This window comes from Pseudopipra pipra, chromosome 1, assembly GCF_036250125.1.
Source record: "Pseudopipra pipra isolate bDixPip1 chromosome 1, bDixPip1.hap1, whole genome shotgun sequence".
NCBI classification, from domain to species: Eukaryota; Metazoa; Chordata; class Aves; order Passeriformes; family Pipridae; genus Pseudopipra; species Pseudopipra pipra.
Window position 1 is genome coordinate 124,260,108 of NC_087549.1, and position 21,226 is coordinate 124,281,333.

General features: G+C 36.1%; 1 protein-coding gene across 12 annotated transcripts in view; it reads right to left on the reverse strand.

Annotated features, from left to right (window-relative positions):
• The window catches only part of ITGB8 (integrin subunit beta 8), a 48,517-nt gene that overhangs the window by 20,455 nt on the left and 6,836 nt on the right, over positions 1 to 21,226 (reverse strand). For 6 of the 12 annotated variants that reach the window (XM_064675535.1, XM_064675527.1, XM_064675502.1 and 3 more), the window contains exons 2-5: positions 11,323 to 11,408; positions 5,607 to 5,853; positions 3,668 to 3,833; positions 700 to 858 (exon numbers count right to left, since the gene is read on the reverse strand). In XM_064675535.1, coding sequence (XP_064531605.1) covers positions 700 to 858; positions 3,668 to 3,833; positions 5,607 to 5,853; positions 11,323 to 11,338 — 588 coding nt within the window. In that variant the 5' untranslated portion in view covers positions 11,339 to 11,408. Of the gene's footprint in view, positions 1 to 699; positions 859 to 3,667; positions 3,834 to 5,606; positions 5,854 to 8,507; positions 8,683 to 11,322; positions 11,409 to 20,823; positions 21,006 to 21,226 lie in introns of all 12 variants that reach the window. The other 6 variants (XM_064675542.1, XM_064675476.1, XM_064675468.1 and 3 more) reach the window with 2 other exon arrangements.

A 21,226-nucleotide genomic window follows, 5' to 3' on the forward strand; every position in this document is an offset into this window, starting at 1 on the left:
GCAATTGAAACCTATAATTCTTAGGCAAAAATTCCTGTCTTCAGTCATTTGCAACTACTTTACACATTATTGAAAACAATATTTTGAAAGCTAAAAATATTTGTTGAAGGCATATTATTTTGTTACAGCAGATTTGATATAACTTTTTGCACAGGTATGTATTACTCCACATTGGCTTTATACTGTGAAATATAAATGCATTTAATGCTAGTCCATCATGGTTGAAGTAGCTCATTGCTGTAGTATGTCCCCTGCTTTACCAAAAACCTTTTCAACCAATACAACTCTGCATCTTCTGACCATAAACCATAAGCACTACCTCTGTGTAACTAGCCCAACTGTGCAATTCTTACATATTACCAGCTTCTATTTGTGCAAAATATCACACCAGACACTTCTTACTCTTATTGTATATAAAATGTGTGATTTTTATGAGATGCTAATAAAAAACCACACCAAAACCAGTCAAATATCCTCCTCCACTGTACTGTTGTCTCAGACTCCAAAATATTTTATCCCAGACAAAAAGAATGTCAATATTTCCAGGTGATTGATTCTTCATTTCAAAACTTGTCTACCTGGAAAAATATTATTCTAATGACTGAAATAAAAGCGATGCTTTAACAGCAGTCTAAAAAACCTCCTTTACACAGTTTTACACTGCTTCCCTTAAGGCAAAATCTATAGCATATACCTTACCATACTCGTAGCTTTGATGTACACATTATCTTTCAAATGACAGTTTCCATCATGAGGAATTACAATTCCTGCTAATTTACTATCAAGGGCCAGATGGGAAGTTTGATCTGTCATCACAAGAAGCAGTCGCTTTGCTTCTTTACGCCATCCAATATGGCTCTAAAAAGAAAAAATTAGGCATAAGAAAGCATATTTATTTCTAAAATAATCAATAACAAAATGAAAAATTAATTTGAAAGTCTACTTTCAGATATTACACTGCTTAATGGCACTGAGTTTAAACCAGGCTATGGAAAACATTTTTTGTGGAAATAGGTATAATGTTCTACATCTGAAAACTTCCACTGCCAGTCAGAGATCCACTTACCACTTTGTTTTTTCCCACTTATGACTTTCTTTGCTTTTTAAAGAAAGAGCTCCCAAAATACATACAAGTTATGCATTATATAGTGGGCATTGGTAAGAGCTGCCACATTGTGTGGGTTACTATTACATACAAATGCAAATGTATAGCATTTGTAAAATTCTCTGGGATCCAAGAAAGCATTACAACCAGCAAATCTGCATTCATACTTATTGATACTTGGTGCCCTCTCCTATTTTTACTTTGCACTTATTTACTTTAAATTCTTACCACTCTGTAATTTCCTTTTCCTACATAAATTTCCAGACAGGACATTAGCATATGATTAAAAATCAATAAACTGAAGTTTGAATGTCTTCATGCACCCGCAAATTGAGAAATTCCTTATTATGCAGCAAAATACTACATTTGTCCGCTGTCTTGAGGGATTAATAGTAAAGTTGCACCCTCAAGTGTGAATTTAATGTCTTTCAGAAATTCAGTGATGTGAAGGATGTAGCAGAGTAAGTGTAAACTGATTTAGCTGCCATATCCGTATTTCCAAAATATTTATCTCCCTGCTTATAATCAAACTTCTGAGGCACACATGAAACACTTAATATGCTTTTTCATTATTCCCTCTCTCAATTATTCCATCTTACATTCTTCACTACTTATATTTTTCCTGCCTTTCCTCCTTCCTTTTTCCTCCTTCCTATGACACTATCTCATCTCTACCATTTCCTTTAGCACTTCCAAGTGTCTTCCATCTCACATGAAATGTTTATCTGCTAGCCATGCTTCATGACTTATTCTCTACCTTCCTTTCTTTGCTTTGCAGAGAGTGATCTAGGTCCCTTCTCAGGCTCATTCCCTGCTAGCTCTGAATGGGGATCAAATATTTCATACAAGCAAGGATAACAAGTACAGAGGGGTGTGGTGTCTTTTCCACCTTATGGGGTAGGCATCAGCCTCCCTCAGCCACTCCTAGAGAGCATTCATCTAAAGAAGGGGTATTTTAAATTTTATTTATAAACAGGTTTTAACTTAAATAATTCCAAATTCTCCCCCAGCACTGTGGAAACTTCTTGCTCCTAAGACTCCACCATTTGACTGTGTTACCTTGAGACTTGTTTAGTTTTCAGTAGTCCTGTGAGGAGGAGGGAGTTGGACTCTATCCTTATAGGTCTCTTCTGACTTGAGACATTCTGTGATTCTGTGACTCCTATCTACATATGTCACAGCAATCAAAATTTTAAAGTAGCTTCATACCCTAACCTGCCACTTCTTGTGACAAGGGATATATTGGTTAAAGCAAGATGGAGCAAGTTATAAAGCTCTATTGTAGGCAAAATGAATGCACATTAACATAATTTATAGTTCATGATGGTCATTATGAATTGCACATTGTTCTCATCCATTTTGCTGCACAATCCAGTTAGCAGGAAAGCCTTCCTATTCTCATGAATGTTTCCATTCTATTGTTTTCAGAAGCATACATTATTCTAGAATTCACATGTCATAAGTGTGGAATGTGACCAATGGGAAATACTGGATTTTAAGGAATTTCTTTAAAGCTACACAGTAATTTTTTGAAGCAGCTGGGATCACAGTGTCTATGAGAAGTGGCTTTTATTTACCTGCTTTACAGTTCATCAAAATCTGAAAAAAAAAAAATTGGACCAACTATTCATCTTTAGCTTAGCTTGGATTACTTTTTGCACTTGAGTCATTGTCCTGCTCCAAAAAAAAAATGATGTGAAGATGGACAAGGTAAAAGAATTGTCCAGACAACACTCCAAGAGATGAGAAAGATGGCAAGCCTGTGATTTGAACAGGAGTTGGATTACTTTAGGAGGACTGAAAGAGTATCAAATAGAGCATTATGAGCCAACTTTCAAAATTGCTATTGCATTACTATGAAATAGAAAAAAAAACAACATCCAAAATGGCTCTCTAGACCAAACCAAACTCCCTTTATCTAGTATGCTTATAGCTTGGGAACTACCGATGCAGATCTTTTCCATCCTTTTCTGCATGGGAGAAACTGTGATGAAATTTTATCAATATACAGAAGTTAATTTTTAGCTGATTTGTATTGTTTTAAAAGAAAAAAAATCTTTAAAAGCTAACATCAAAGTTCTGTTCTCCTTACAGGAAGATATGTAGCTGTCCTTCAGTTCTCAAGTACATTCTTAAGCAGAAGAAATGTCAAATGGTATGTCTTCATTTAGGAACACAAGGAGCACTTTAATGATTTTTGAAATGAATTATGTAATTGAGTGAAATTAATACAAGTATCTGTTCAAGCAAGAAGCAGTTGCTTTCATCCTCCATCCCGTGTTGGCTGGTTAAAGCCAGAATTTGAAGATCAATAACACTGAAACATGTTCCCTTATGCGCTTCTTTGTCAGTTTCAATGGGAAATTTATAACTAAGGGGGAAATATGGAAAAGGAGGAAGAAATCTTAGTATCATTAGGCATAGAACTGACATTTTGAATTCAGGAACACTGAGCACCATTGTACCTATATGTGTGTGTATATACATATATATATATATATATATATGTATGTATATTGCCTGAACTACTATTTATTTAGTTTTTGTAAATAAGCTCCTTACCTGGCATACAGCTGCTTGGAGCATTGCATCAAAACCCCCTTCAGGTGTATCAATATTCCCAGAAATTTTTTGTTTATTCACTGCATTTCTGAATTCTGCTATATTGTCAGTCAGGGATAGCACATGAATATAACCGTGAGGAGGCATACAATCTAAATTGTAATCACTGTATAGAAACAAAACAAATCAAAAGTCTAACACATTCTTTATTTTCCATTTGAAAGAGATGAAAATATTGCATCTTCATTAACCCATAAAATCCTGATATTAATGAAGATGTAAATATGCACTGGATAAGGAATACTTAAAAAAAGAATAACTGCATGAAAGATTAAGTTTAGTGGAAATTAGTTCTAATTTACTACAAAAATGTATTTTTTTATTTTATGGAATTTTATGTAATATAACAGTTAATATAGTAACAGTATATATAGAGTGTTTCTGTAGAGAACAAAAAGAAATGCAACAAGAGTGATAGTATGATCTCAGGGAGTATATTTTGGAATATCTGCAGTGGTACAGCTTTGCTTTTCATTATCCTGAGAAAGGACTATCACACCACAACATTAAGATCCTTTAATAGCTTCATACATAGGCTACTGGATCAAACTATAATAAAATTGAAGTTCCTACATCCACTAATAGTAAGTAAATGTACATAAAATTAATGTTGATATTAGTAACAGTTACCTCATTAAGGAGAAGCAAAACTCCATTTTCAGTAACATCATAGTTGTAAATGAAACTTTTTCAAACTATGCATAAGGGAGAAAGTATGATGTCTGACATAAGTAAGCCAGTGTCACAGTACACAGACATGTCATTGATCTGGGACCCATTTATGGCAGTGATTTATGGCACAAGTTGAAGTGCTCATCTGATTCAGAAGTGCTGAGCAGGTTTCAACTCTCTTAACTTCTGCTGCCTACAGTGTAGGCAACCAGTTTGTAACCTGCCCTCCTCCAACTCAATTTGCAGTCAATGAAGAGAAACTGGCATTGTAAGGATTAATACCTCTGGAGATGTCTACTTTTAGGCAAAACGAATCATGACCTTGAAATGCTAATCCATCTCCATGTATAGATGGTCTAGAGGACTGCTTTTACATAAATATTCATATCTATTGAATGACTTCTACTACTAGTACCCAATTCAAAACCCACTGAAATCAAAAAAGGTACTTCAGAGAACTTTGGATCATGTCTTCCCAGGAAGGATAGTAACAAGCAAGAAAGTATGAAGAATTAATATTCACTTTTCCAAGTATTATGGTTTACACAGCTTTGAATTTGTTGTGAATAATCTTGGACTCCAGGGTGTTTTGGAAGCGATCCCTTACTTTATATAAGTGTTGAACACAAGGTATATAAGGCACGTCATGAAAAAAGAAATGCAGGCCAGAACATCTTTCTATTTAAAATGGGAGTGCACTGATGTACCAACTGTGGAATTAGATCAAAGGATCACTTTTGTTCATTAAATGAGCTGAAAGTAACCACACCATGTTAACAAAAGTAGTTTTAAGAAAAGAGTTAATGAATACATGACCATACACCAGAAGGTACATAGGTCAGAAAGCAGGAACCTTTGTGATGAATCTAGGCAACATATATCCAAAATAACCAAAACCACAACAGTTGACTTTAAAATAAAATGCAAAACATATTCAAATATTCCAGAGCAGCATGTTTTTTGGTTTATTTTGCTAAAGAAAACACAGAACATTTTTTCTGATACAGAAACAGTTTTCTCAAATCACTCGCCAGGTATTTCAGAAGTAATCACTGTATAATAATTTTTAGCATTTCCTTAGGAACTTTGTCAAAGAACCGTATGTATAAGGAAACAGAGACAGAACTTTAAAAATAAATATGCATAATGTATTTTATGCAATTAAATAACATCTCAGTGCTACAGTAAATATAAAAAGACTACATACCTGCATTGGTTATGGATTCTACCTGGATGAATGCTAATATAAGGTGACACAGTTTTATCCACATAGGATCCAAATCCAAGTCGAAAATCAAGAGAAATATTTGCCATCTTTTTAGATAAAGCAAATCCAACAGAATTTAACTTTTCTATATTGTTGTGCATGGAGGCTGAGACATCAACTAAATAATAAAGATCCACAGGGTATTTCTCTAGAGGACGAACTTTTAACATAAAGTTTGCTTCACTTCCTGATTAAAAAAAAAAAAAAGTTTATTTACTATTTTTGAATGGACATGATTAAAAATAAATTTATGTTTGTAGCAAACCCAGCACAAAGTTGTTTGTGTCAGCAAATAGAAGAACAAACAAACAAGAATCTCTCCCAAGAGTAAACGGAACCTTGAAGAATCATTCAAAAATAAGCCAAAAAGTGGTGTTTTGTAGAACATCTTGTTTTTATTTCTTGCAGGAGCACTGTGTGGTTTATTGTAAAAATCTGACTTCTCCCCATTATCTTTTAAATTCATGGTTATGCAATCCCTTTGGCATTATACCAAAATGCAGTTATGGCTCACAAAGAACACAGATCTGCATACAAATTGGGGTCAGTCACTTCAAGGTTGACACTTCCAAGTATGTACGTGTATCCTGCAAATAGTTTGTCAAAGAACAGAATCTAAAACTATATGTGAACCATAAAGACAGCACAGCCTGAAAAACTCATGTAAATAATGTTTCAAGTTTATCACAATATACTTCCAAAGATTTGAGGAGAAAATTCAGTATGATCAAAATATTTAAAAAAAAAAAAGGTTTTAATATAAAAAGAATTCCATCTCTTGGCATATACAAAACAGAACTCTAATTTGAGGATTATAAATGTCTGTCTCTCCTGCAGAACCACATCACATTCTCATACGTAATAAAAACATTAATGCTTTGGAAGCTGCTAAAACTAGTCCTCACATTTTTGCTTGTCTAATATTCTGTAATGTCAGCAAGAAGAGTGAAGTGACTGGAATATAGGCAGAGTAGGTACAGTAATGCAGACTTCAAATTGGTCATTATTTTATGTCACCTAAAGTGTGAGCTCACAAAAGAAATAGTTTAGGATCTTCGTGTGATGAGTGCAGAATCTAATTTCAGTATTATGCTATGAAATATAGCAAAGGGTAGGAGGAAGGAATATGTTATAGAACTATGCAGGTGTTGAATAAAAAACTATCAAAGAGTACATGTAACAAAGATCTGACCCAGATCTTTACAAAGTAATTTCTTCCAATATACAAAGCAATTTCTTTCAATGGTCTTTGAACACAATCCACCTGAAAATGTGAGGCTTTGTCTGTATCAGGTCTTGAGTGAGGAAAACAATTTTAGTGTGCTGTAACTAACGTATTTCCTCTTTGTCAAAGTAAATTGAATTACTATTTGTAAATTACTCTTGCAGGTCTCCAGTTTGTACATAGCAAGATACTGAATGCAGCTTTTATTTTTTCCCACATAAATCCTGAATGTTGGGCATACGCAAACAGTGACAAAACAACCCCAAACAGTATCAAAACAAAAACATCTTTGTCTGCATGATTATACTGTATCAAATGTCTGTTTTGAGGCAAAACTATAGCTGTATATCTGTGTATTTCCCTGGGGCAGAAAATATGGCCAAGATATCTATATATAAAAAGCTATTCTTCTGGAGCCCTTGGAATTTCAGTCTTCTGCCTCCCTGATGTAAGAACTTCTGCAAAGCATATAGAACCCCAAACTTAGTTTCAATATTTACTTGCAAAAAGGTTAATGAAACCAAATTTTAGAAAGCAATTTTTTTTCTATGAATCCACTGTGCCTTTGGAAATAAATGTGATTACAGACAGAGCTAGAGCTAGCTCAGTGTCTGAGACCATTTGTCAGTAAGAAGCAGAGTATCAATCACTTCTTTGGAAGGACAGAGGGGAAAGGCGAGAAAGTGCTGATGTTACTTTGTCAGTTTTATTATTATAAAGATTGAAAACCAGAGTTCCTTTGTGCTTTATACTCATGCAGATCCTTTTTCCCTTTTAGTTGACAGAAAATTATCTTCTTTTATCACTGACAAAATTATCAGTGAAGATCACCAAGATACTTCTGATCAATTAATGTTTTCCTACCAAAGACTTATTCCTCTTAACTATTTTTCTCCAATTATTGTCTGTAAAAAAATTTATTATATGAAAGATAACTCTGCATCCCTTTATATCATCCACTTCTGCTGTTGGCTACAGCTATTTTAGAGAGAGAACATACACTGACTTAACTAGAGTTCAGCTGAGAGCAAATAGAGGTTTACTAGAAAATCTCAGATTCACAAAGGAACTTCTATTAGGGCCAAGTGTCTCAAATTCTATAAATTAAATGTTATGCTGTGAATACCAAAGTCTTCCTTTGAAGGACTTTAAGAAGTCCTTTCTTGTATAATGGCAGTGGTGTCTCTGTAGTTGTCTAGTCAATGAACTTAAAAGTAACCAAATAATCAAGAAGTTGATCAAATTATGAATCTAGGACTTGTAACTCAATTTATTTTCAGTAAGGAGTAGTTTATACACATGTAAGGGAAAACTGTTTGTGTAAGTGGCTAAAGAAAGAGAATCAAGAAACTACATCAGAAAACAGAAAAGACTACTAAAATCCTTTCTCCACTTACTGCATTATTCTGACCTTCAGCTATGTTTAAAAGAAACAGTTCTTGCTGAAGACCATACTTGAATATAGGAACAACACCATCACAGTCCTACAATATATTGTTATAGCACCATTCTTCAAAATAACTATTTGTGATGCTTTTTCAGAAAATACCTGTACTTAAAAGTATTTTATTTAGTCTAAATTTACTATAATATCAATGTGTTAGAGACAACCCAACCTGGATGCAGCTGGACTGAAACTTTTCCTGGTGTCACTTGTGTATTTGTTTCATGGTCACTGGGTATTGTGACATGAACTGTGGGGTTTTCAACCAAATCTGATCGGCAGCCTCTTTTCATTAAGTTGAAAACAATGTCACAGCGTCCCTTCTGTGTTGTGCCAGCCATGAAATCCTGTTTAATAAGAGACAAAAAGTACTAAACAGTCCGAGCTGAAGAAAACCCTGTAATATCTTCAAAGGAAAGAGAAAAACAAAATAATAGTCTTTGAAACAACAAAATATGCTACTATAATTGCAAAAAGTGTAGAACAAGTTCATGAAGCCATTTGTTTTTAATAAGGGCAATGATGACATATTTAAATTAGAAGTTAAACCTAATTGCCACAATAACTTTTTTCTACAAAAGACAAAACTTTTTAAGAGAAACAGGATCTTGCATAATCAGAACAAGCCGACTTTGTAGAAAAAGGAAACTACATACTGTCCATAAGTCTCTAAAAAATGTTCTGTGCCGTGCTATGAATTTGTTATAGCTAGAAAGTGTCATTTCCGTGACATCAAAACAGGTTAGTTTTCAGAGGAATCCACTGGTAATGTTACTCAGGCTAATATTTATTAGTAGCACCAGAAGCCAGCTTTAGATTTAGCTAACCTGAGTTTGTCTATCACACTACACAAAATCCAAAGACCTGCTGGACTACATCATTTCAATTCCCAGAAAAAGGAAATCATGTATTACAGGAGTGGACAGTTAAAGATGCCACTAATATCAAAAAGCCCTTGTAGCAACAGAAAAGTGATTAGTAGTAGGATGATCTCAGAAGCAGCCCATCCTTTGTTGCATTGACAGGGCAAAGTTGCCAAAATTGTGCCAGAATGGTCCAATACAAAATTCCTTCCTGATCACAAATCTGATGATTAATATGATTCTGACCATGAAAAAAAATATACAAGATCCTTTGTATTCTTTCAAAGTATTGGTCCATCTGAGCCACAGCTGGAGACCAAACAATGGACAATCTCCGATATTTCAGAGGCAAATGGGTAAAATAAACAACCCGAAAATGCCTACAGCCAATTCTATGTAGATAATAAATAGTCATCCAGGCCCTGAAAAGATCAGAAGAAGCCCCTGAAGAATGAGATTTGACAGTCATGTATCTTGTTTTTCAAGTTTCAGCTGATTTTTGTAGTCTACCTCTGACATATTTTTTCCATAATCTTCTTTATTGTAGAAAACAGACTATTTTTTTTAGGTTACTGCTATTTATATACCCTTTTGGACATATATATTTAAAAAAATTAGATTTTTAAATATGTAAAGAATTTAGCTACTCTCATGGTTATCAGTAATGGCTGATTGATTTGCAGCATTTTCTGAAGTCCACTGTGTGTGGGTATAAATTCAACGCCTCTCAAGGGTTACTCAGGCCTTATTTTCTCACTAAAAATATTGTTCAGATGAAGCAAGCATGATAAGCTGAAAACTGCTTCTGTAACTTTACTCTGGAATATTTCTATCTGCATTAACACGGGTTTTACCGTTCCACAACCATGAATGTTGTGTAGGTGAACCAGCTGTCTAAGAGGTTTCGACAAAGCCCTGGATTCCATGAACAGCTCTCAGGATTGACTTGAGAAGTTATGCAAGAGAAGCGAAGCAGAATTGAAACCTGGTCAAATCTGTGCACCTAGTTAGAAGGAGACCTATTGCAGCTCCATAGCATTGGAAAATTAGCAAATGCTATTCTGTGATAAATGTAGAGCGAGGAGGATAAAACTGAGCCCTTTGTAAGACAGAACATGAGACCACAATAATGAACCTCTCAACATTGATCCATTGTGCCATCTACACATGCCTTAAGGTTCCTCTTGGAAAACAAGCCCTCGTGCCTCCACTTATCCTTGCATTACTTATCCTTATACCTGCTGCAGATTAAGGTAATTGTTCCAAGACACAATATCTCAGATAAAGTTACCCAGTGCCTTATGCCTTACACTCCTTATCTCCTCCAGACACACCCTAGGAACTTATCTACATTCTCTGCTAACCTGAAAGCTACTACTGATAATTTGCATGTGACCTTAAAGAGCATATGAGCTTGTAATTGTCAGTGATATTCTTCAAAACCTTGCTCCTATGAAGTACTTAAAATGGTCCAACCTTATCTGAATCGCGCTATCGAGTGGGGATTTTTTTCTGTCAAACAATACCAGAAATTTCCATATTCTTACAGTTTGCAAAGCAACAACAATTTCAGAATAATTCTTGCTACCTAAGATCTATCTTCTGTGCTAAGTCTCAGAACTGATAGTTTCAAGTGTCAAAATAAGAAAAGCATCATTTTTTCCATTTGTGACAGGGTCATAATACACAGTGAAGTCAAAGTCAACTCCACTGTTAGTATGACCTTTTGCTAAATGCAGTAGACATATATGTATAGACTTGTTTTCATATACAGTGAGGACTTACTATAGATTACTGATAAGTAATTTTCCTTTTGAAGCCAAAAACTGTTGAACTCTCAAAGCTACTCTACGTCTGCCAGAGTTGCCTACAAAGCAGATGGAATGCATTAAATAGTTCTCACTTTATTTAAAATTACTGCAATTTTCCAAATAAAAGATTGCATTTTCTCCTTTGGAAACAAAATGTATTTCACATGATTTCTCAGGTTCTGTCTCTAGGGGTCATTTAGAGATTTTCTTGCTATTTCTCACTATAATTTTCTCAGTTTAGAAGTTTTTATTGTTATAAAGATCAGAAGCAATTAAAATATAAAGTAAAATGTAAGTAACCAAAATAACATACCTCTTGAGCACACCATGCACACTCAGGGCCCAAAGCAAGACACTTTGTGCATGTTACTGCATTTGAAGTGGCACATCTGTTTTCCGCTGCAATGAAATACAAACCCAAATGTTAATGATTTATGATGATACGTGAAATTGTAAAATACGTAATTCTAAACCGAGATTTCAAAAATTACTTCACCAGATTTGGAGTGATGACAATGTATTCAAACAGAAGTAAAACAGAACAAAGACAGCCCGCTAAGGGAATACTCACAGCAATTTTTTTTTTATCTATGGTCTAGAACTATATGCACAGACCAAATAAATTACATTCTCAAGGCCAAATTTTTAAAATCCTGATTTAGAATAATTCTGAAGTGAAAGTTTATCTTTGGCATATACCTTACTGATTTACTGCCTAATGGGAAAAAAATTTACCAGGTAGCTTATCTTCTCACAGATATTTTCCTTTTAAGTCATTTACACTTGACTGAACCATGCATTATTCACTCCTCATGGAACCCAAAATATTTTCTCACCTTCTATAAATATTACCCTCTGCATTTTCTGGAATGAATAGTTTCCCAGAAGAGGAAGATTTTTTTTTTCCAGAAGCAAATACAAATGCATCCAACATTACATGTGTCACAGATTGAAGACACATCATTCTGTACTAACAACTGCAAAAATTGTGCCTACTTGCATGTCTACTAGGAAAGTCCTTTATATCCTTTTCACATCTTTGTTTTATAGTTCATTGCTCAAGTTACTACTCTTTCCTATGAAACTTTGGCAGCCAGTGTTGAGAAGAAAAGAGTCTTTTCAAGGGATTTGGTCAGCTCAACTTGAATGTCAGCAGTAGCATATCCTTTCAGCACACTGATCACAAGTCTCCTGTAGACCAGGGCACCTCTAAACAAGGTGGAAGTCACCTGCTAAGAGTTATATATAAGGCACAAAATAGGACCCTTCAGTGCACAGCACAATGTTTAACAACACTGCTTTGTGGCATGCCATATTAGAAAATATACCAGGAACAAAATAAAATTAATTTCTGCATGCAAAATGCTGTTAAGCGGTCCACTGTGATAATGTGTGTATAATCATATCAAAACAGTTTGATGAAAGGTTTGGTTTTCATCCAAAGTTTTGGCTACACGTACTGTCTCTCAGATTGTTTCTTTCCAAACTGCAATAATAATAATAATGCAAATCATCTCTCTTTTTAGATTAATGAGAGCAACTTCTCACAGTGAAAAGTATTAGGAACTAAAATACATCTTTTTTTTTATCTTTACTTAGTTGATTTCAGCTATGGATTCAAAGATGAGATCCTGTATCACATAAACATGTCACTTAGAATGACTGCTGATCCAAGGAACTAATCACAGCTTGCAAGTTACTATTATCAACAGCATATATACCATTATCAGTACTAACAAGCCTCATATAGCACAATTGCAGCATTATACTGATAACATACAGGCTAATGACAATTTAAATAATTTCAAAGTTCAGACCTATATTTCTATTTCATATCAACTGCTGCTGACAATTTTTGCCATACAGGCAATGTGAGAAAAAAAATGTAAATGAAAGGGAGAGATACAGGCATGATATAAACAGCAAGTTGAAAAGCAGCCCAGGAGGGTGCTGGAACATAGGGAAAACTGATTTCAGGGTGGGAGAGGTGGGTAGAAATAAATAAAAGAGGAGTTGTTTAAGAGAGAGAAAAGAACAAGACAAAATCCAAAAGGTTTTTGTTTGTTTTTTTGGTTATAAAAACAAACACAGTAAGTTTTACTTGGCTGTGAAATGAGAGCAACCTCATTTGCCACTGACACAATAAAACTTCTTTGCATTTATAAGAAGATGGCACTGCACTTTGTGTTCTGCAGTCTGAAAGAGCAGACCTGGAGGCCATAGAAAATGTTACCACATACTGCATGAGAGAAAAAGGATGAAGATTCCAGGTAGGAACTGACATGCACAGGGTTGTAGAGCTCACCACAGATCCCTTTCTAGACACTATTAGTAAAGTGCAAAGACACAGAACGAAAAGTTGTTGAAGGAATAAAAATAAAAGGAATGTAATTGTTCTTGGCACACAAACATCCATCTTCACCTGGATATCAAACTCAGCAGAGATGAAGAACATTGCAAGAAAAAGCGAGCAAAGTGATAGATTCAGTAAAAGTGTCAAAGGACAAGATAAAATATAAGTTGCTGATCGGCAGCATAATAGTGGGGCAAAACAGGGAGGATATGACATGAACGTTGAAGTTACCCAGTCAACATTCACTGCAATAGACAGAGCTGTTCTGATAAGAATAAATAGTTGGCAGGAAAAAATGAGAGACCTGTGTTTCTTGCTATACAGATAAGAAGTAAGTAAAATTAATTTGTCATCTTTGTAATCAGTAAATCAAAGCCAAAATAATAAGTATGGCCTAATTAACTTCCTGCAAAAATATCTGAGACTCCTTTCTTAAAATATGTAATCCCATCTGCAAAACACACACTTTAAATGCCATTGACCATGTAACAAAACATTACCACGTAACATGCACTATATATTTTTGTGCCATATTTACAAATGCATTGGAAAACTGATTGAAAAATAACGGTCCTATTTTTTTTTCTGTATGGTTAGTTTATTGAATCTATTGAAACTTGATTTAGTTTACTAATACAGCCTGTCTGGTAAAATATAGGGGTGTCCGTGTGCCTTTGTAAACTGCTAAGTGGAAGAAAAGATCTTAAAATCCAGTTTGGGTTTTCAGTGTGATCATGGCAGATGAAATGCTTTAACAAATGAGATATACAGTACTGCTGGATGCAAATGTCTTTGCTGATAACTATCCAGTCTCAAGAGCTCCATTTTCACACCATGAAGTCATGGATTGGCAATTGACAAGCTTGGTACCATTGGCTCAAAGAGTTGGATTTTTTTTTTAATAAAGAGAAACTTGAAAAAGTTTTATTAATTTCTTTTTTATTATTCTGGCTACATCACTACTGTGGTTCCCAAGTACGTAGACCCTTATAGCAGTAACATTTATGGACATGCTTTCATTCACCAAATATTTATTATTTACTTGTAAGCTTACTCTAAAACCATAACTGATCTAGTATAAACTTCTCAGCTTCCTTTAAAAAACCATGCTAAAGCAAGAAACATTTTTTTATGAGTTGGCTCAAAAAAGAACTGAGATTTTTCCTGCCACTTCACCAAAAACAGAGTCCAGACAAGACTGAGTTACTGTTCAGTCAAAGCTAAGGGCAAGTTTCTACTGGCTTAGTTATAACTGATGTATGCCAAAAGGTATTTTCGACAAGGGCCAAATTCTGTGCTGGGAATTGCACAGGCATATGCATATAAAAAGAAGTGAGTACATCAGGTTATAATACACTTTTCCAGCCTCCTCCAGAAAAATACCACTGTGCTCCAACAACTGCAACTATTTACAATGATTACAGGTGTGGCAAGTCTAAACTATCTGGAACAAGAGGGATCAAGGCAAGACAAACATCATTTATGTTATAATCACATCCTGACTCCTTATTATGAAAGTAACTTCATCACAATCAGGGTATTTATCTCAGAGATGGAATAACAATAATGCACACTGCCATTTGAGAGGGGATGTTAAACAGGTTTTCAAACAGTCAGTACTTCGTTCAAGTACAGCCAAGAATTTGGATTTATATCAACTGCACTGTTGGTACACGTTTGTGCTGGTTTTGGAGGGTGTACCATTTGCTTTCTTAAAAAAGAGCCAAAATATAACTAGCAGCTTATACTCCTTGATCATGGTCCTCAGACTGCTGAACGTTTGTTAAAGCAAGAAAATATGAAATTATCTAGCCTCTACAGAGCTGTTTCTCCTTAAATTCTACATCCAATCTTGTTCTAGGGCAGCAAGAAGCCAGGCTGTCCTTCTCTACAGATAACGAGGCCTTCAGTAGCTCATGTGTAGCATCATCCATGAGGAAAGCTGCAGCTTTTATGCAGTATACTGCAGTTACCTTTCTGTCTTCAAGGAGCAAAGCAACATGACTCCTGCAGAGGGGACAGACAGTGACTGTCCCAGCTAACACACGGTTTCCCAATTCACTTCAGCTGAATGTGCAGGTGCAATGAAAAGCATTATAAAAGTGCTACAGAAGAGGGATTATTTTTCCGTGATTATCGTGTCTGACAGTTACTTGCTCAGATTACAAGGAAAAAATGAGTGCCTGTGCTTAGCTGCCAATCCTAAAACCTAATCCTGAAATTAGGGATTTTTCTCCCTTTCTTTTTTCCAAACAAGCAATAATTCTCTCTAACCCTTTGCGCCATCCTTTAAAAGCACACTATGTCACCACCAGATTTGCCAAGAAGATTACAAGGTACGTCTCAAAATCAGCTTTAAGGGGTACTCAGCCTTGCCCAGAAAAGGAGATTTCAGCTTGAATACTGTACAGTTATTATGCTTTATAATAAAATCCTAAGATTACTTGAGCAAAAATACCAAAAAACTTTTCTTCCTTTTTTTTTTTTATTACATATGGGCTTTGTTAATTAGTTTCACTTCTCTATTAATGGTTGTGCATTTAAGTTTCACTATTCAGATAGAACCTAAGCTGAACACTGATTTGAAAATGTTTTTTTACCAGCAAGAGAAGCAGCAGTAACTAAAACTCTCTGAAAGAGACACACTTTTGCTAAGGAAATGAAGATGCCTAAAAAGGAGGTGTAAAACATGACTGGCACTGTCAAACTCTGACCACTGAGAAAATACTTCTGTAAACCTGGCAAGTGAGTAAAAGTACCTTTCCATTAAAACAAACAAGCAAAAAAAAACCAACACAAAAAAATCCAATTAAGCCAAACAAAAAAATAAACAGTTACAGTGTTCCTAAGAAGAAAAATGGAGTATACTGGAAGAGATAAACCATAATGTGGTTACAGAGAAGGTAAGAGATAGAAGTGACATATAAATAAGAAGTATATGTGCACATCTAGATAAATGCAGAGAAAAGAATCACTAGTGAACAAGTCCTGATGACTGAAGAGGCTTCTCATTCCTAACTCTGCCAATACCCGCCCCAATAGTTTTGGGGTTCCCCAATTAACCTGCATTACTTTATGAACACAGTGTCTTGTGAAAATAAGGGTTATTACTGAGAGCTACAAAAATGATTTAGAAAGCCATCAAAATGAAAAATAATGCAAGAATCTGCGCCATATGACAGTTTACATCTTTGCAAAATATGCGGCAAAAAACCCTGAGTTCTCCCTTTTTTTTGCACATTGTGCAAGCTCTGAGTGACACCAGTGGAGAGAACTGACACTGGATTTCAGCTAAATAACACAAAGACAAATGGGGAGGAGGAAAAGTGGGAGACCTCTGTCAATACAGCTTTAGGACAGCCCTGGCAGAAAATTACAGTTGTAGCTGATGCTGGAGAAAGAAAATGTATCATAAGTCTGCTCTGTAATGGCACGTGGAGATGGAGGTCCCAAGAAGTGTATGGACACTTCTGTAATTAGAGAATGATACAGACACTAGGCTTTGAAGCCAATTACATGAGGTTCAACAAGCCGAAGTGCTGGGTCCAGCACTTCTGTCACAGCAACCCCATGCAGCACTAGAGGCTTGGGGCAGTGTTTGGAAAGCTGCTCAGTGGAAAATAACCAAGGGGTGCTGGTCGACAGTCAACTGAACACGATCCAGCAGTGTGTCCAGGTGGCCAAGAAGGCCAATGGCATCTTGGCTTGTATCAGAAACAGTGTGGCCAGCAGGACGAGGGCAGTGACCATCCCCTTGTACTCCGCACTGGTGAGGCTACACCCTGAATCCTGTGTTCAGTTTTGGGTCCCTCACTACAAGAAAAAAAAATTGAGGTGCTGGAGCATGTCCAGAGAAGTACAACAAAGCTGGGGAAGGCTTTGGAACACAAGTCTTATGAGGAGCGGATGAGGGAGCTGGGGTTGCTTAGCCTGGAGAAAAGGAGGCTCGGGGAGAACTCACTGCTCTCTACAACCTAATAGAAGGCTGCAGCCAGGTGGAGTTGGCCTCTTCTCCCAGGTAACAAGCAATAAGACAAAAGGAAATGGCCTCAAGTTGTGCCAGGGGCGGTTTAGATCAGATATCAGGAAGAATTTCTTCACTGAAAGGGTTGTCAAGCCTTGGAACAGGCTTCCCACAGAAGTGGTGGAATCACCATCCCTGGAGGCATTTAAAAGACATGTGCTGCTTAGGGACACGGTTTCATAGTGGACTTGTTCTGTGTTAACAGTTGGACTCAAGGATCGTGAGGGTCTTTTCCAGCCTAAATGATTCTATGATTCAAGGAAATACTCCTGACACACTCTGAGCCTCCACATGTCTTTTTTAGCCTCACCTCTCTGAAAATTTCCATCACTTATATGAAGGTTGCACATCATTCAAGACAAAGACTTGGAGAACAGAAGCCTCAGATAGATGCATAGCAACTCAAGTTTTTCATATATATATCTATCAATACACAGGATTTTTTTTATTATTATTATTTTGTCAGAAAGATGTATATAACAGCATTTTGGAAAAGGCTCTACTACCCAAAGAAGCTACTGGTACAGCACTTTGGACACACTAACACAACATTCAAACCACAGCCTCGAACATGGCCTTGACTGTGAGAGACAGAGCTATTGACTACTTCAGACTGACTTTGTTCCCAAGCCACAACACCAAATGAAAACAAGCAATGTAACCTTGAAATTTTTCACAATACAATTTTTGTTTCTTGGCCAACTTTTCTTGTAGCCTCTCCTTTCTATGAAACTTCCTGCTTTTCTGGGAGATGGTTAAATTTTGTTGATGTGATACATGCCTGCAAACAATGAGTCAAAGACTACTTACTTCTGAAACCAACCTATCCCGTTCTCTTATAAACAAAAACATACAGGACAATTTACTACGATTATATCATTAGAAGAGACTCATTTCCCACAGTCATTTGCTTTTATGGCACAGGTTTGATGGTCCTGATTGCACAGCTTTGCACCAATAAAAATGCAAAGCATATGGAACCAGAGACCCTAAACCTTTTTTTATTAAATCCCTTGATTCCAAGGAAACTTCAAGATGTGTGGTGCTGTGTCAATACTCTTGTTTTCTAGGATGGAACACGGGCACAGAAATCATTGTATTCCAGTCATTTCCAGCTGCTAGAACCTCCCATGGAGTTGGCCAGGTTGGATACAGTCATTCTGCTTGAAAAAAGCCTGGAATGGCTACTGCCATGTAGCATTACTAATTTAATTTCTTGTATATTAGTAAGCACTGGTAGCAAGTTGCACATCAACAACCCTGAATGGTCAGTATGGTCCTCTGTATTCTATAAAGCCTTTACCTAATTAGGAGGTCATGATGGATAAAAAGCTAGACACAAATGACTAACTTTTGCCAGCTTAAGTAGTTCAACCTTGAAAAAAAGACAAGCTCAAGGTGTTTCTCCCACCATCTTCTATAGCTTCATCTCCTCAAACCAGGCACTCAACCCCCAATTGCCTCCCTAATCTATCTTTTTATTATATATCTAATATCACCAAATTGTTGCTTTCTGCCCCATAAGAGCACTACTTACTCTGACACTGTGCCTTCATTCACAAGCTAGAAGCAGTGCACAGGATGGGCAACAGCTAAGAATAGTTTAGAGCTATTTCTTCCCATGCAGTGTCACCTAGACCATTTGATCCACAGGTTCTTTTTCCATAGCAATACAAACAGCTCACTTCACTCTCTTTTATCTGCATACACTGTAATTTGAAACAAACTTAACTCTGCATTTCAGATCCTAATTCTCAAAGCTGAAAACCTAGCTGAACAAGTCCCTCAGTTCTGTACACAAAATGATAAACTGAACTGGGCTTCTACAGAAGATTTTCCTGAAACAAACCAAAAGCCCCAAACCAAAAGTTGTGCACATGTGTATATTAGGGAGGCATGTCAGGGTTTAAACAAAACACTAAATACGTAAAGCACAGTTTATACTCACTATGAGAAAATATCGACAATACTAAATAAAAGCTAAGACTAGTACCAGAGAGGATAACCACCACTCCTTAAGGACATGTATGTAGTGCACAAGTTTGGGAGGAGCATTTATTCAGGAGGGCCATCTAAAAAAAATATTATTGACTTCTAGAATACCAAGTGTTTGGTATTTATTGTTTCAGTAATTTGCTTTTCAATAGGGTTTTCAATCTCCATAGTTATTTGCCCTGAGAAAAATGGAATTTGGTAAAAAATTTCTGGGATTTTCTTCTAAATTAAAAGACTCAAACCCCAACCATACCTGTCTAGGAAAAGACAGTGGCCAATCTTCCTTTTAGGTTTAGCCTGTTAAATTTTTATAATTTGGGGGTGAAGATTACACAAAACATGACTGAGGCTATAAAATATGCAGACTCACATACTAACTATAACTACTGGTGCATACAGTCTGTTTCAATGCAATAATCTGCTTGTGCTCCTTCAAGGAAGTATTCACATATGTGTATGATCTGCAGGTGCAGCTTAAATGCTCTCTAAGGGACAGACTTCAAACCCAGAAATTCAAGGTTTTAAACAGGTAGTGGTTTATTTAATGTTTTGAAGTAATATCAAAACATTTTTGCAGCAAAATGCACTCCAACAGCTTTTGTTAGATTGGAAGAGCATGCTTGCTTATGTAATTAGTTTTATCTAGGTAATTTTGTGCCATTTGTACCAGAGGGTAAGTTGTCACAAGTTTTCTAATTTCCTGGTACTCTTGTTTCAGCAAAAATATGGGAACTTGATTCAGTTTCCAGCAAGCAGCTCCCGTCTGAGAGAAGCAAGTTGTCCTCAGCACAGTACTAACCCTTGTCACCCTGCAGAGATAACAGGGAAATAAATTGTATTCTCAAGTACAGTAGAACAAACAGAATTCACTTAGCCTAATTCCACTGAACACCGAGAAGGAACAGAATTTATTTTGGAAAGGGCAGTTAACGGTTTAATCAGACTTGAACTACTTTTGTGATGCCACCATACATCATGCAGCTGTATTCACAACACAGCTACAACAACAGCAAAATACCAAAAACACTTAAGACTTCAAGATCTGAATCCAGTGAAATACTGCTGCTAACAACTTAATTCCCTAGTCAGTGAGCAGAGAAGAAGCCTGAAGAAAAATAAAAATCGAGCATCCAGGAAGATCATTCCACCTGCCTGATGGTACAGAAGTTTCCTCCTCCAATAATCATAGTTAAAATCTTTGTCTCAGTATCTTTTGATGATCAAAAATACTTCAGACTCATTATTGTCACCCTGGGTAATAGCAGAAGAAGTCACCACAGGCATATGACAATGAAGTCATGGGAAGCAGAGAAACATATAAAGAAAAAAGTCAATTATGAGCTTTGCAAAGTTTTCAATTTAGGCCAATTTAGCCTCAGCTAGAAGTTGGTTTTTTGGCAGCTTTCTAATGCTGTAAATTCCAATAATCTTGAAACATTTACATTTTGCTCAGGGGGTTATTCTTGTTCTGCCACCAGAACAAGGGGGAATCCTGAATGGCTGGCAAGCAGCTTACTTTTCTTCTTGAAGAAAGGTTCCATTACAGTGGACAGTGAACTAATTCATTAGAGCCCCATTTCCTTCCCAAAAGTTAAACTAAATAGCTCAAGTCCATTTCTGTAAACTGCCAAAAGAAAAAAAAAAATTTTTAATAAATTTCAAGTGCTTAGAAAGGAATAAGAGACCATATCCTACTTTGTCCATCATAAATCACGCCTATTTAAGCAGATGAGAAAGAATTATTACATCTTTCCACTGGTTAGACAGAAGTCAGCAACTAGTAGGACATACAGGAGCTTTGAAGACAAGATTTTGCTGGAAAGGAGGGTGCAAATAGAACAAGAA